The sequence below is a fragment of the Coniophora puteana genome (assembly GCF_000271625.1).
Source record: "Coniophora puteana RWD-64-598 SS2 unplaced genomic scaffold CONPUscaffold_11, whole genome shotgun sequence".
Classification (NCBI taxonomy): Eukaryota; Fungi; Basidiomycota; class Agaricomycetes; order Boletales; family Coniophoraceae; genus Coniophora; species Coniophora puteana.
In genome coordinates this window covers 849268-864246 of record NW_006913063.1, presented here as the reverse complement: position 1 = coordinate 864246, position 14979 = coordinate 849268, and the positions used below count along the sequence as shown (strand labels likewise).

The following is a 14979-nucleotide window of genomic DNA, read 5'->3' as shown; positions in this document are numbered from 1 at the left end:
GACTGATCAAGGAACTGGTGGGGCAGGGCTTGATTTACTTTTTATGGTAGGAAACTCTATTTGGCCCTTAGGATGCAAGCTCTCACGATCTAGAAGGACGTTTACAGATATGCTCTTATCTGTCTTAATTGTCACCCCAGCAATCGTTGATCTGGTAAGCTACGTGACGTGAGAATCGTGGTGTAGTACGGAGAACTTACTGGGAGGCCTACATTTTTAGAGTTCTGTTACGGCGATCAATATCCTCAGTGCTATTAACACGGTCTTTGATACCGGATTGATATCCATGTTGGGACCGTGGCTGATCCTATCCATCCGCCAGAACCATTCGACTCGTTTGAATGGAGGGCCTAGCATGGACAGAGGCATAGTCAGCTCTTTGGCGTTCCAAAGGCGCCCGTCGGCTCTCAATGAACCATTCGAGGCTTCGGCAAACGAAGAAGGTCTTTACGGGAGTAACGGAACCCAAGTATGATGAAAAGAAAAATGCCTGTCAGAGGCTGTTAACGAGCTAGCTAAAGCAGGGTTACTATAACTTTCTCCCGCCGTTTCCACCTCTTCTTTCCCCCCTGAAGTTATTTTCGTTATGACCCGGTCACCGTAGTGGCTCCTCTTTAATTATCCATTATGTTAGAATCAGCAGTTTATGTACTTCTTGCTTATCTCTCGCTCGAGACTCTGAATTGGTATCTCCCTTCGAACAGCCTGAGGCTTGCGAACCACATACATGGTAGACATCGCTTCCAATACACCTGCATCTAATACAGAGGACACCTCAAGATGCTTTCAACCGTCTCCCACAGCTTAAGAAATTGATTCGGGTGAGGCCTCGGTGTGAGTTGATGCGCGTGATACCCTCCAATGTCGATTTTAGATGGGGGCCTGGATTATCGCCAAGGTCAAGCGTAAGTCAACATGCCATTTGCAGCGCCGCCATGCTCTGGGTCATATGATAGTAGACCCGGGCTATTTCGTACGCTCAGATTCACAATGCGTGAAGCAAATGAAAGCGTCTGTACGGACTTGGAAGTGCTGATTTCTGTTCGGTGGCATGATACACAGGCAATACTATTGACGTATACGCCAGCAACGCTCCGCACACGGTCACGGTAGTAAGGTAATCTCTGAAACAGTTCCGCTAACTTCAAAGGTCTAGGACAGCCGATGGCACTCAGTAAAGGCTGAAAATCGAAAGATTCGGCAGTACTACAGTGTTATCTGCACAGCTTTTCCACGTTTGGAGTGCATGTATAGGTCACCTTGAGATGAAACGTGGTGCAGACTTGGTGGACCAAGCACCGACAAGGCCCTAAACCCAAGTCAACCAGCACCGCGTCTTCCTTGCCATGACAAATACAGCGAAAACTAAACCTCTATGGCCTCGTTGCAGCCTTTTCAGGAGTCTCCAATTATTGCCCTGTTCTCCCATAACTGACTCTTACAATACGAACTTCATATCCAACTCAAACACAATGGATGCCAATCTTCAAGTTGTGCACCGTAGAAACCACGAGTGTCAAGTTGGCATAAAATGCGGCAGAAAAAGTGGCCGATGTTCGTGTTGGGCTGTTTCAATGCTAAATAGAACTTCCGCTGGGATGAAGAACCGGAAGAGATTCACCAAACTTTGAGAAGCAAGGAAGAGAAAAGGGATCAAACAAGCGTCCACATTCAATTGATTCGGCGCACTTTATTCCCACGGCAGGATGATCGCCGGGGTAGAAATATCACCGGAGCCTGTCGACGCGCCGAGTTGCGATAGGCCTGTCGTCGTCGTGACGCACGGCCTGCTCGCTCAATCATCTTCACCACATCGCTCCTTGCAGCGGAGACATCCGTAGCAGGATGCACTCTCACCACTACTCTCAAAATGAACGGGGCAACGACCAAGCAGCAAGTTACTCTGGAACAACTAGTGCAGGCCACTCTAATCAGCTCAGCAGCCATACCATCGGTACACACTCCTCGCACAGTTCCTCATCCTCAGCCATCGACCTTTCTACTACACCATCTGGCATATCTCGTCTACACACCGCAGACGCGTTGCCTTCGAGGCCCACGACACCGACTTCACCGGCACTCGCACCTCCATCCACGGATGGCACGCTGCATATGGACGACCCAATCTCGCGTTCCAATTTCTCGAGGCGAAGGAGTTGGGGACGTGGCGATCCCATTCCGGACCCACTGGGTGCACGGAGACTGAACGAGGCTGAAACGCGGAGAGGAGGAGACGTTCAGAACTCGGAGAACCCTGGCCTATTCATGACACCGGCAAGCCCAGGACGCGTACGTACTAGCCCAGTCTCCTCGCTTCCGCTTGGCAACCCGCCGCACATTTCCCTCCCCACCGCACACCCGGGCCAGTCCTCCACCGCGCTCATAAGCCACCTCGACGGTTCCGAGTACGACGACCCCACCTCTTCTTCCTTCTTCTACGAACACGAGCTGGACCTGGACCCACACACAGCTGGGCCCTCGGACTGGCGCACCAGCACACCCTCCGTATACTCCATCACACCTCTCAACCCCGACTCATCCACCGCCGACCCCGAGGCGCCCCCTTCATCTACCACCACACCGAGCAGACGTTCCATTCGGTACGCGTCTGCTCATCAGACTCCACTCCGCCGAACAGGCACGGCATTGGGCAGGGTGTCACGCAGCATTCGACGAGCGAGCCAGCGCGTCGCGGGCGTCGGCGCCGGTTTCGGCGGCGTTCGTCTGCGCGACGAGGACGATCATCACGAGGAGAAAGAAGCCGTGAGGATGGCGAATGTGAACGAGAGCTCGGGTTCCGAGGACAGCTCTGGTGACGAGATAGACGTGCAAAAGGAGGAGGCGGAGGAGGAGGATGTGGTGGCCAAAAAGTCCGAAGAGGAGCGGCCGAGGTCGTTTGGACCTATTCGAGGGCGGACGCTGGGCTTTCTTGGTCCACGGAGCAGATTACGGAGGAGGTGCTTTGATATCCTTGTGCATCCGTATGTGGTTCTTCTCTTCATTCATCATTCGAACCCACTCACTTCTTACAATCACGTCCTACTGCGCGCATACATCCTCGGACACGCGTTCATTCACGATCACTGCGCCTTCACTATACACGCGATCTTGCTCGACCTTGGCTCATCAAAAACGCATTCGTTCATCTCCGTTTCTAACGCGCATACACCCATACATGCTGGCCCATGCCCTCGTTTACTCTTGGCACTTGTCAATTTCTGGCACTGCAGATACACCGAACCCATTATCCTAATCCTGATTCTCCTGAACGCGGTCGTGCTGACCCTCCAGGGATCACGAGCCCTGCTCCTGCCAGACTCAGCCAATGCACCCGCCCCACAGAAGGGATACTTTCGGAGGTGGGAGGACTATGCGCTCTTCGCGCTCTTCGTCTTGTTCACGTACGTCTCAATAATCACATCTACCGAGACTCACGCTTACCCATCTTTGCACCCCGCTCACGCTGTAGCATCGAGGCATTCATGCGTATGTGCGTCTCTGGCCTTCTACTCGACCCGGAAATCCCGATCTCCTCCTTTGGCGCGGCGTTCTCCACACTATCCGTCAGCTCGTTCACGCGCCGCACGCCATCTTTGCGAACGGCACCACCACGCGCACGTGCATCTGAAGCAATATACGCATCCGCACCAACCGCGTCGTCGTCCTCGCTCGACGTGAGCGCGCTCGGGAAGGCAAACAGCAACACCAACAGCGTGCCCCTTGGCCCAGGCATCGCACGGCAGCCCTCGGCCGCAGGAGGGCTCGCGCGGGGCAAGACGTTCAAGCGCTTCTGGGAAGGCTTGACGCGTCCATTTGCGTTGCCATCGCACTCTGTCGCGAGCATGAACTCGGGGACGGTGCCGAAGCCCCTGCACCTCCCTTCACGCGTCAACAGCGACGGCTCGGGACTCTCGAACGGAAGCTATGTGCCAGGCAAGGCACACATGGCGTCCAAATCGCTCGGAGGACCCACCGCATTCCACCAGCGCACCGGAACTCTGGCAGCCATGGCCGCGGGCGCAGCAGCAGCCACTGCACCCGCGACGACAGCGACAACGCGCCAGAAACGGCGCCGCGCACGCCAGCTCGCGTTGCCCTTTTCGATCAACATTGCGCAGACGCGCTCGACGCTGCGCCGGCACGTGCCGTTCTGGCGGCAGTCGTGGGGGCGCATCGACAGTCTCGCGCTGCTCGGGTTCTGGGTGAGCTTTGCGCTGTGTGTGGCGGGCGTGGAGCGCACGTCGAGCGGGCTGCATATTGGGATTTTTAGGGCGTTGAGTGTGTTGAGGGTTGCGAGACTGTTGGGTGTTACAAAGGGCACGGCGGTGAGTGTTGTGGTTTCTGTTGTGTGCTGTGGTGAAGTGAGGTTGTTGACGAGAATGTGGGGGTGGCGTATTTGGTGTTGGTAGACGATCATGACCTCGCTCAAGACTGCGCGTCCGCTGCTCGCGAGTGTAGCGTACTTTGTGATCTTCGCTATCGTTCTATTCTCGTGAGTCCAGAATAGGCCCCTCACCATGAGCCCCACTCACGTCTTCCCTCTCATTGAAGGATCATCGGCATCCAGTCGTTCAAAGGCTCCTTCCGCCGCGCGTGCTATCTCCCCGCCATGCTCGGCGAGCCCGCAACGCAGCTGAACAACCAGTGCGGGTCGTACATTAACGCGACGACGCTCGAGGTCGCGCCCTACGTCCTTGCCGACGGGAACGCGTCGGGCAACGTCGAGAAGGGGTATGTGTGCCCCGCGGGCACTATCTGCATGGAGGGGGATAATCCGTATAGCGGCATCGAGAGCTTCGATACGATATACTATGCGCTGCAGCAGGTTGTGATCGTTGCTTCTGCCAACGGGGTGCGTGACCATAGACTCTTACCAGAGCAAACTCCAATGTGGTTGAGCTGACTGGCCGAATGTATGCAGTGGTCTCCGCTGATGTACAGCATGATCGAGTCCGAGTTCTTCGTCTCGTGTTTCTTTTTCATCGTTTGCATCCTCGTGCTCAACTTCTGGCTCATCAACCTGTTCGTCGCCGTCATCACGAACACGTTCGGCGCGATCAGGAGCGAGACGCACAAGAGCGCGTTCGGCGCGGAGTCGTAAGTCGCTCTCCCATTCCCAAATCCTTGCTTTACCCATCACTCATAATATCCTCCCTTAACCGCGTCCCCAGCACAGGCCTGCTCATCGACCAGCAAGAAGAAGGCTGGACGACCGTCGGCGGGAAGCGCGTCATCGCACAGCGCGCGAACCGGCTCAAAGTGTACTACGCCTACACCACATGGATCTGGGTCTTCCTCGCGCTCGCGACGGTCGTCCTCCAGGCGACGGGCACATCGCTCATGTCCGACGTACACGCGGACGTGCTCGATCTCGCCGAGGTCGTGCTCACGCTCGCGTTCGACGCCGAGATCGTGGTGCGCTTCCTCGCGGAGCTGCCCGACTGGCGCGCCTTCTTTCGCAGCGGGCGCAACTGGATCGACACGGTGCTCGCGGTGGGGAGCAGTGTGATCCAGATTCCGGCGGTGAAGCGCTCGGGGGTGTATGCGTGGTTGACGATTTTTCAGCTAGGCAGGTTCTATAGGGTTATTCTCGTTGTGCCGAAGATGAAGCCGCTCATGGTGAGCCTCCCCGCGACGCTCCGTTTCTCCATCTGAATTTGAGTCGCTCATGGTGTGATGTAGATGACCGTGTTTGGGAACATGTACGGTCTCGCGAACATGACGATATTCCTGCTCCTCATCGACTTCATCGCCGCGCTCGCTGGCGTGCAGCTCATCCGGGGTGATATGGGCGACGACAACGCCATGAACTTTAGCGAGATCTGGAACTCGTTTCTGGCCGTCTATCAGGTCGCGTCCTCGGAAAACTGGACCGACGTCCTGTACGGTACCGCGGATGCCGAGCTTCCCCTCGGACAGTCCGTCATCGTCGCCATCTTCATCAGCGGGTGGCTGCTGTTTGGAAACTGCAAGTCCCCAGTTTTTATCTCATGGCCCAGCGTGCTGATGATAGGGCGCAGTCATACTGATGCAGATGTTCATTGCCGTCATCAACGAGAACTTCAACGTTGCGGAGGAGGCGAAGCGGAAGCAGCAGGCAAACGAATACTGGGCGCGGCAGCAGCAACAGCAGATCACGCACGGCACATGGATGCGGCGTCTGAACCCGTACCGCTGGGTCCGTCCTGACCCTGTGCGCGTCAAGGTCGAGAATCTGCCGAGTAACCTTGTCCTGCCGATGCAAAAGACGCTCGTTCAGGACTCTGCGCTGCCGAGTCAGAACAGGAAAGCTTCGGTACGCAATTTCACGTCGCTTCTCGTGCTCTGGGCGGTTCATTAAATGCACGTACAGACACGGGTGTCAGCCCAGAGATCTCTGAGAGGAGCCAGGCATATGCCCAAGAAGTCGTTAACGATGCTGCAGCAGCTTTTTGCTGGTAGTTCCACCAACAACGACATACCGCTCACCACCATACGTAATCCTCAACGACAGTCAATGGCAGGCGAGGATCCAAATATCGAAGAAACAGATCGGCATTTGTAGGTTCTCCGTTCTATTCGTTACATGACCGACTTCATATGCACGACAGGGAGCTTTTAGCTGCCATGCAACCTACCACCCAAGAAGAGTTTGACGATGTGCTTTACGAGCGGAGAGCCCAGAAGGCAGACTTTATTCGAGACCACCCGACATTCGACAAGACTTTCTGGGTGTTTTCACAGAAGAATAGCCTACGAAAGTTCTGCCAGAAGCTCGTGCGACCGCCAAACGGCGAGCGTATCTTTGGCACACCACCATCAAACGTCGCGCATCCTATTTTCCAGCTGATCATCTTCCTCGCGGTCGTCGGAGGTATCATCACTGAGGGCATCGCGACACCCATTTACCGCCGCAACTACTTTTTGCAATGGGGCTTATACCGTGCCTCGTGGTTCAATGTAGCTGAAGCTACCTTTGGCCTTGTCCTCTTCATCGAGTTCATCATCAAGATCATCGCCGACGGCTTCCTCTTCACGCCCAACGCGTACGTGCGCAGCATCTGGAACATCCTCGACTTCTTCATCATGTCTGGCATCCTCGTCAACATCTGCTTCCTACTCGTATACATAGATGGGCTCAACCGCTTTGTCCGCTGTCTCAAGGCGCTGCGCGCTCTGCGCTTCGTCACGCTCATCGAGATGATGCGCAACACATTCGAGTCGCTCATTCTCTCCGGCCTGCCTCGCATGCTCGACGCGGCCGTGCTCGCTATCTTGTATCTCATTCCGTTCAGCGTGTGGGGCACGAACGTCTTCGCGGGCCTGTTCAAGCAGTGCAACGACCAGAACGCCTCAGGCTACAGCGGTTGCACGAACGAATACGTCAACACGATCTACGGCGATGCCTTTGGCTTTCCGGTCCCACGTGTCTGGAGCGACCCATCGCCGTCGACCACGTTTTCGTTCGACAACTTCCAGGCGTCGCTGCTTATCCTGTTCGAGATTATCTCGCTGGAGGGATGGATAGACGTTATGACTGCGGCTATGGCTCTGACAGGATTCGACAATCAGCCGCAGACGAATGCAGCACAGACTAACGCGATCTTTTTCTTGATCTACAATCTCCTTGGTGGTGTTATCATCTTGACGATCTTCGTCAGGTAGGCGCCATCTAGTACAGTTTCGGGACCCGTGACTAACTGGTTTTCAGTATCATCATCGGCAATTTCTCGTCAAAGACCGGTTCAGCGTTCCTCACCCAACCACAGCGAGAGTGGATTGACCTGCAGAAACTGATCAAGCGTCAAAAGCCATCCAAGCGACCTGAGGCTCGACCAAATGGACGCATACGGGCGTGGTGCTACGATAGGGCCATTCACAAGCACGGGTGGTGGTCTCGGATGATGACGACGTTCTTCGTCATCCAAATCATCCTAATGATGTACGTTGGCGACCCTTTCATTTCCCTCATCAATTCGTTCTCAACCGTGTTAAAGGACGCAGACGTACCAATCCATCGACGTGGTCGATCACTTCCGAGGTGCGTCCTGTGCCCCCATTTCATCCTCGCGTGCTGACATTTCTCAAAGACGACTTCGCTCTCTTCATTACCTTCTCCTACGTGATCGATATCGGGGTCCGCCTGTTCGGCCTGGGCTGGACTAGTTTCCGCGGCAATGGGTGGAACCTGTTCGACATCACCGTCGCCGCAGGTAGTTTCGTGACGACGCTCATTGTCCGCTTCGGAGAGACGAGTTTCGTCGTGGAGCAGCTCCAGAAGCTGTTTCTCGTCAGCATCTCGTTCAAGCTGGTGCAGCGGACGAACAGTCTCAATCAACTGTTCAAGACTGCTGTGTGCGTATGCTTTTCTTGACTCGTGAAGGTATGCTGACAGGAGGTTGTAGTGCGAGTTTACCGGTCGTTTTGAGTTTGCTGGCTCTTTGGCTGGTCCTGTTCCTATTCTTCGCCATTATGTACATGGAGGTGTTTGGTCTCACCAAGTGGTACTCCGCCGAAACAGAGAGTCAAAACTACCAGACGATGGGCTCGGCCTTACTCATGCTGGCGTTCATGAGCACTGGGTAGGTCGTCCGTTTCTTTCTGGATTTGCGTTTGCTAAACTCCTGACTAGAGAGGGATGGAATCAGTACATGCATGACTAGTGAGTTTGCGTCAGCGTACCAAATTTGCTATGCTAACGCCCGAAACAGTACCTTGTCATACCCTAAGTGTACCTCTACGATCGAATTTGGCTACATCAACACGACGGACTGCGGCAGTCCTGGCTGGGCGTATACTCTGTTCATTGCGTGGAATCTGTTGAGCATGGTGAGTGAAAATTTCGGCGAACCTCACATGAAACTGAGGTATATCTCCCACGAAGTACATCTTCGTCAACTTGTTTACTGGTACGTGATTCTGACCTGGGCAAACCCCACTTTACTAACCACCACCAAGGTATTGTCGTCGAAAACTTTTCATACGTGTTCCAATCTACCGGCGGTGTCAAGTCCATCAATCGCGAGGAGATGCGATCTTTCAAGAAAATATGGGCCATGTATGCTAACCCCAAGACCGGATACCTGGAACGTCAAAACCTTGTTCCATTCTTAGGGGTAAGCGCATATTAGCGTGGTCACTTGTCACCCAAGTCCTCACATAATCCCGTAGAAACTCGGGGGTGTATTCGAGACGCGCATATACCCAGAGAACTACAATGTCAAGGTTCTTGTCGCCGAATGCAGCAACGGCAAATCCAAAAAGACGCAAGGTCTTAACATCAAACAACTCAACCGCGCGCTAAACGATGTCGATTATGACGCGATACGCAAGCGGCGGAACGTCTATAGTAGACTGTACCACGAAGCGACGTACTTCCATTCAAAAGGCAGGGGAATCTCATTCACCAACATGCTTCTGCTGCTTGCACATCACAAGCTTATTGTGGACCGCGAAGCTCTTGTGTGGGTTTCCTCCCCTTCATAGACGCTTATGAGCTAAATCGACCGGATACATAGACTCAAAGATCTGGTCGTGCGAACAGAGCAGAACAAGCTCGTCACTGATCTCGTCAACCTCGACCGAGTCCGTTCGTTACTGAAGATGTTCTCTCTACGCCGTCGGTACCTACTCGAACGCGAAGCGGAACGGGAGAAGGCCCGAAACCCCTTCTTCAGCCGCGGTACGTGCACCTCTCCGCAGTCTATCTCAACTACCAGAAACTTACGCTGATCCTCCCCAGACATCCCCGCCATCCTAGTCGAACCCCTACCCCCAAGCACCCCGCCCCTCGGCTCGCGCGACATCACCTCGCCCTTCACCGACTCCGCAAGATCCGAGTACGACAGCGCCTCGCCCAACGTCTCGCCCACGCCCTCCCCGCGCCGCCTCCACCCCGGCTCGTCGCCCGTAGACACGCCCGTGCTCGACCCCGGCTTCCGCTCCAGCCTACAGCGCGCGCGCCGGGTCAGCGACACGAGTATGCTGTCCGCCGATGCTGGCCTGGGCTCGAGCAGAGACGGCTCGATGACGCCTCCCGAGGGCCACGACGACGTGGTGGAGACGATGCAGCAGTCGCTGTGGGGCGGTAAGTCCTCATCGTCTTTCCTGTCTCTCACATATTCAACGCTCTTGATTCTCAGAAATGATGATGGAGGCCGAAAACGAGGCGAGTTGATAAAAAAAAAACAAGAGCGCAATTTCGATCAATATGCTGTGGACTATGTTCATCTTATTGCATATCTTATACTTTTTTCTGGGACCTTTACGGATAATCATAACAGGAATTTGTACGTATCATATCATTGGGTATAGAGAAGCCAGGGCAGCCGTTGTTAGATGCGCATGTTTTCTCGTATAATATAGTAGCACCACATTACCCACCTACATAGCGCGGGGAGGAGAATGTCTATACTCGCGGAAGCTCAACTACTCGTGTGTGCAGAACTAAGAAGGCGGTAGTAATATCACAACAGACACATGTATTCATCAGGGGCTATAACAACAACAGAACGACAGCAAAGGAAAACACTATAAATGCGCATATTCTCATACTGTCGTTATGTGCGTAAAACTGAACGAGAAGGGAACAAATGGGGGAGAATCGGGGAAACATAAAACAGTCTCGTCGCGCGTCGCTTATCCGCGCAACGCCCGCGGCTTCCAAACCTTCCTCTCAGGCACAGCTTGGAACCCATCCTTATCTCTCTGCTCCTGGTCCCTTCCAGCAGGCGGCGACGGCGCCGCGGGCGGCGGGCTCGGCGTTGCAGCAGGCGCGGCCGCAGCAGCAGGACTTCCGCCAGCGCGCCTGGCCTCGCGATCTCTCCACCCTCCGCCTCCGGGGGCAGCACCACGGAGCGCACCGGGCCTGTACGCACCCTGTGACGCCGCGGGCGCGGGCGCGGGCGCGGGCGCGGGCGAAGCCGGAGCAGGGGTAGGGACAGGGCTCTCCGAGCGTGAAGGCGGCTTCGCCTGGGACTGCACGCGGTTACGCCAACCACTCTCCCCGGTACCGATGATGCGCGGAGGACCGCCAGCGGCGGCAGGTGCGGCGGCGGGGGCAGCAACAGGAGCAGCAGCCCGCTCGCGCTCCGCGCGCCTGCGTTCTTCCCGGTTGCGCTCGGCCTCCTCCTCGCGCTGTTGCTGGAGGCGGGCCTGTTCGAGCGTAGCTTGGCGCTCTGCTTCCCTTTTAGCGCGGGCGGCTGCTGCCTCTTCTTCTGCAATGCGCTTTTTGGCTTCGGCGGCCTCCTCTTCTGCAATTCGTTCTGAGAAAAGCAAGAACATCAGAACACCCATATCAGGAACAAGCAGCAAATCAGCGAGCTCACCGGCCTCGAGCCTCGCCTCCTCCTCCTCTGCCTCCCTGCGTTCCCTCTCCTCCTCCTCGGCCTTCTGCCTCTCCTCCTCCTTCGCCCTGCGGTACTCTTCCCTCCTGTCCTCCTTCTCCGCCTCCTTCCTCCTCTCCGCCTCCGCCACCCGCCTCTTGTACTCCTCCCCCTTCTTCTCCGCAATCGCCTCCCGGCGCCCCTTGAAGTCCTCCATCATGCGCGCCAGCCTCTTCTTGGTCTCGACAGCATGCACATGCATCTCCCGGCTGTTTACGATCCTCGCCTTCTGCAGCGTCTCGAACGTGCGCCGGTCCTCGGCCTGCTGCTCCTCGTAGTCCTTGGCAAGCAGCGGCCGCTCCTCCTTGCGGTACGCGCGCTCGATGTGGTCCACGCGCTTCGACGCGAGCCGGAGCCGGTCGTTGAGTTCCTTCTTCTCCTTCTCGAGCTGCTCGACCTGCATGCGCATGAGGCCCTCCGTGCTTAGCTCCTCCATCTCCTACAGAGCCAATCAGCATATCTCGCAGGTACGCGTCGCAGAAAAGAACCCACATTGGCAGACACCTTGAGCCCACCGCGCTTGATCAAGTTCTCCGCAAGCTTCTTCGCCTCCTCCGCACGGATCGTCTCGATCTCCCTCCTCGCACGCTCCACCTCCTTCTTGCGCGCATCCTCCTTGGCCCGCTTACTCTCCTCGTCCCTCCTCCGCCTCATCGTCTCCGCCTTCAAACTCGCCTGCTCCTTCTCGAGCCGCGCGCTCAGCTCGCTCATCAGCTCCCTCCTCCGCGCAACAAAGTCCCTACGGAGCTTCATCGCCCGCCTCTCCGCCTCCGCAGCCTGCACAAGCGCCTGCACCCTCGCCTCCTGCTCCGCGCGCTCCTCCTCAGCCGCACGCTGCACCGGCGGATAAATCGCGCGCAGCGACACCTCGAGCGTGCGCGCGAGCGCACTCAGCCGCGTGCGCACGAGGTCCGACGCCGACGGCTGCACGACGTGCGACTCCCGGAACGACGGCGAGAGCGACGACGGGCCCGCGGTGGCAGAGTCGTCCGCGGGGCCGAACGCCTCGTCGGCGAAGATGACCGTCTCCTTGGCGTGGTCGACGCGCACGGCGAGCTCGTTACGGCGCGCGGCGCCCATCATGTACGCCTCGATCTGCTCGGGCGTGAACGCGTTCAGCGGGGCGACGAGCGTCTGGAGGTGCGAGGTCGTGATGGTGCCATACACCTGCGAGAGCTGGGAGAGGAGGCGCGACAGAAGCGCACGCTCGAGGAGAGGGCGATAGCCCGCGTACGGGTTCAAGCCATCCTCGGGGGCTTCACAGATGGTCGAGAGGACGGGAGCGGTGGATGCACATAGGGTAAGGGGATCGAAGGAGACTTCGAGGAGGTTGTACAGCAGCTTGACGGGCTCCGGGGATAAGAGGAGGACGTTGCGGGACAGCTGCAGAATCATTGATGAGTAAATGATCGTGACACATACAATAACCTGAGTAACGTACCGCGTCAGCGAGGAGTCCGGACCGAGTGGGGGACTTTGTCAGCCCGAGCAGAGCCGCGAGACGGCCCGCCTTGCCTTTGCCCTCCTCTTCTTCCTCCGCAAGGCCGACAGGGACGGCCAAGGCGCTAACGAGGACCTGGCCCGCGAGGCGAGTAAGCTCCTCCTGAGACTTTCCGCCGATGGAGGTAATGATGGCGTAATAGCGGCCCCAGGCAGCGGCGTGATAGAGCGCGTTGCCGCTCATGAGGAAAATCTTGGTCAGCTTCTCGTAGTAGTTGGCCATCATGGCGGGGCGAGGCGCCTTCTTGGCCATGGTGAGGAGGTTGTGGATGTCCTCGACGGAGCGGAAGGCCTCCTGCCAGAGCTCGAGCTCGACGGAGGTGTTGAGCTGGGCGAAGCGGGTGTCGAGGTGGTGCTGGAGCGTCTCGGCATCGTTGAGGTTGATGGCGTGGATCTGGTGGGAGTATTTGGCGACATTGGCGAGGTGGAGGCGGAGGGTCTCGCAGAGGCGACGGAACTCGACTTTTCGCTGGTGCTTCAAACAGAAGCGGAAGGCTTGTTGGGCGACTTGCTGATGAAGTGGTAGCATACATTAGGTTATCGTCCCGATAGGAGAGGCTGAAGCGCTGACTCACCTGGTAAACGGCCTCCAAGCGTGCATTGTTTTTGAGCGTCTCCAACGAAGTACGATAACTCTCCCAGAGGAACTTGAGCCAGGGGGTGACAAGCGCACGATCCGTGCGGTCCTTGCTCTGATCGCCGCTAACGGCGCCAAGGAGGATGCTCTCGGGCGTCTCGCTGGCCTCGAGGTCGTCGACGTCGGTGAGGGCAACCTGCTTGTCCGCCTTCTCCTGCGCCTCCTGGACCTTCGCATCCGCGAGCTGGATGAACTTGTTGATGACGACCTCTATCGAGCCGACGGAGGTGTTCTGGGCGATGTTTTTGTACTGCATGAGGCCCTCCTTGGCTGTGCGGCCCTTGCGCATGTCGACACAGAGTTCGACAAATCGGAGCATGATGGGTTCGAGGGATGCGAGCGGGGTCGAGCGGAATCGTTTTCCGGTGAACATCTCTGAGAGAGACTGGAGTGCAGCGTGTGTCTGGCCGACGGAGACGAGGCCCTCTGCCTGCTTGAGGACCGTCTCTGGCTTAGAGTACGGCGCCATGTTGAGATCTTGCGAGTGGTGTGGGTCGTAAGCTCGATGAAGGAGGTCTACCAGTACGATCTGATACTCACAGGGCTTGGGTGTGGTGGATCCTTGGAGATCGCCTTTGATGTTTTCCTGCCCTTGCGACGGTTAGATGCGTCTAAGACGATGGCTTTGATGAGAAAAAAACAAGGTTCACCCCCGTGGGAACCTAGCTTTTCCCAAACAGGAGGTGATAGCCCCTATCTATATAAATTGTCCACTGCGGTCCACACTTGGTCGCAACTTGGTCGATACAGTCACTCGCCAGTACTTCAACTTATAATCTTCCCTTTCTTTCCCCCCACTAAGTTGATATATATTTGACCGCTCGATGTATCTGAGTACACTGAAATATGAGCATGAATTCCCGCCATCTTGCGGGGTGCATGTGGATTCAAGTTCACATTGCATAATTACTTGGCCTCAGTTGTCATAACTCTCTCTTAACCTTTTCTGGGGGCATCATCAGCATACCAGATAACAATAACAGAGAAAATAAACCCCACCAATGCTGATTTGGCTATTCCAAGAATCATATGGACCTCATCATCTTCACTTGACTCTGGCTTGAACTTTGCTTCAACCTCCTCTCGAATATAAACCTGGATGTGGTTAGCATGTTGGTAGTGCCGGATGGACCACATCCATTCATTATCCAGCTTTCTCCACTGTGAAAAGGAGTCCAATGCTATCATGATAGCAGCTATAGATAAATTAGAGTCAGATATAGCATGACCGTGTATAATGAGACACACCAGTTTTTAGCTGTGCTTTCACAAAAACATCCTCCCACTTGGAAGGATCATCTAATGAAGCCTCAAAGAACTTGGGTAGGCCAGTCAGTTTGGGAACAATAATACAAAGACATCAAAGTGATGACTGTCTGTTCAGTATACAGCAGACTTACTCTAGCAAACTTAACTCATTGTTTATATGAGAACATTATATCCATACAAATATTCATGGTTACCTTTCCAAGGCCAGAA

General features: G+C 55.8%; 1 protein-coding gene across 1 annotated transcript; it reads left to right on the top strand.

Moving 5' to 3' along the window:
* Positions 1-2595: 2595 nt before the first annotated feature.
* CONPUDRAFT_167813 (uncharacterized protein) lies at positions 2596-13351 on the top strand. The gene is made up of 24 exons (XM_007773914.1): positions 2596-2981; positions 3231-3401; positions 3470-4325; positions 4410-4492; positions 4552-4852; positions 4922-5097; positions 5172-5619; positions 5683-5968; positions 6021-6295; positions 6353-6540; positions 6591-7640; positions 7691-7921; positions 7977-8020; positions 8070-8334; positions 8385-8561; positions 8612-8641; positions 8691-8808; positions 8864-8888; positions 8938-9095; positions 9151-9443; positions 9498-9661; positions 9722-10066; positions 10122-12955; positions 13007-13351. Exons 1-23 carry the CDS (start codon positions 2770-2772, stop codon positions 10154-10156), a joined length of 5931 nt encoding a protein of 1976 aa, XP_007772104.1. The 5' UTR covers positions 2596-2769; the 3' UTR covers positions 10157-12955; positions 13007-13351.
* The last annotated feature ends 1628 nt before the right edge of the window (positions 13352-14979 follow it).

Excerpts from the sequence above, each read along its gene's own strand:
- CONPUDRAFT_167813 (XM_007773914.1), top strand. The coding sequence starts at position 2,770 with ATGGCGAATGTGAACGAGAGCTCGGGTTCCGAGGACAGCTCTGGTGAC. Across the intron at positions 5,620-5,682 it reads CGAAGATGAAGCCGCTCATG|ATGACCGTGTTTGGGAACAT; the intron begins GTGAGCCTCCCC and ends GGTGTGATGTAG. Across the intron at positions 9,096-9,150 it reads ACCTTGTTCCATTCTTAGGG|AAACTCGGGGGTGTATTCGA; the intron begins GTAAGCGCATAT and ends ATAATCCCGTAG.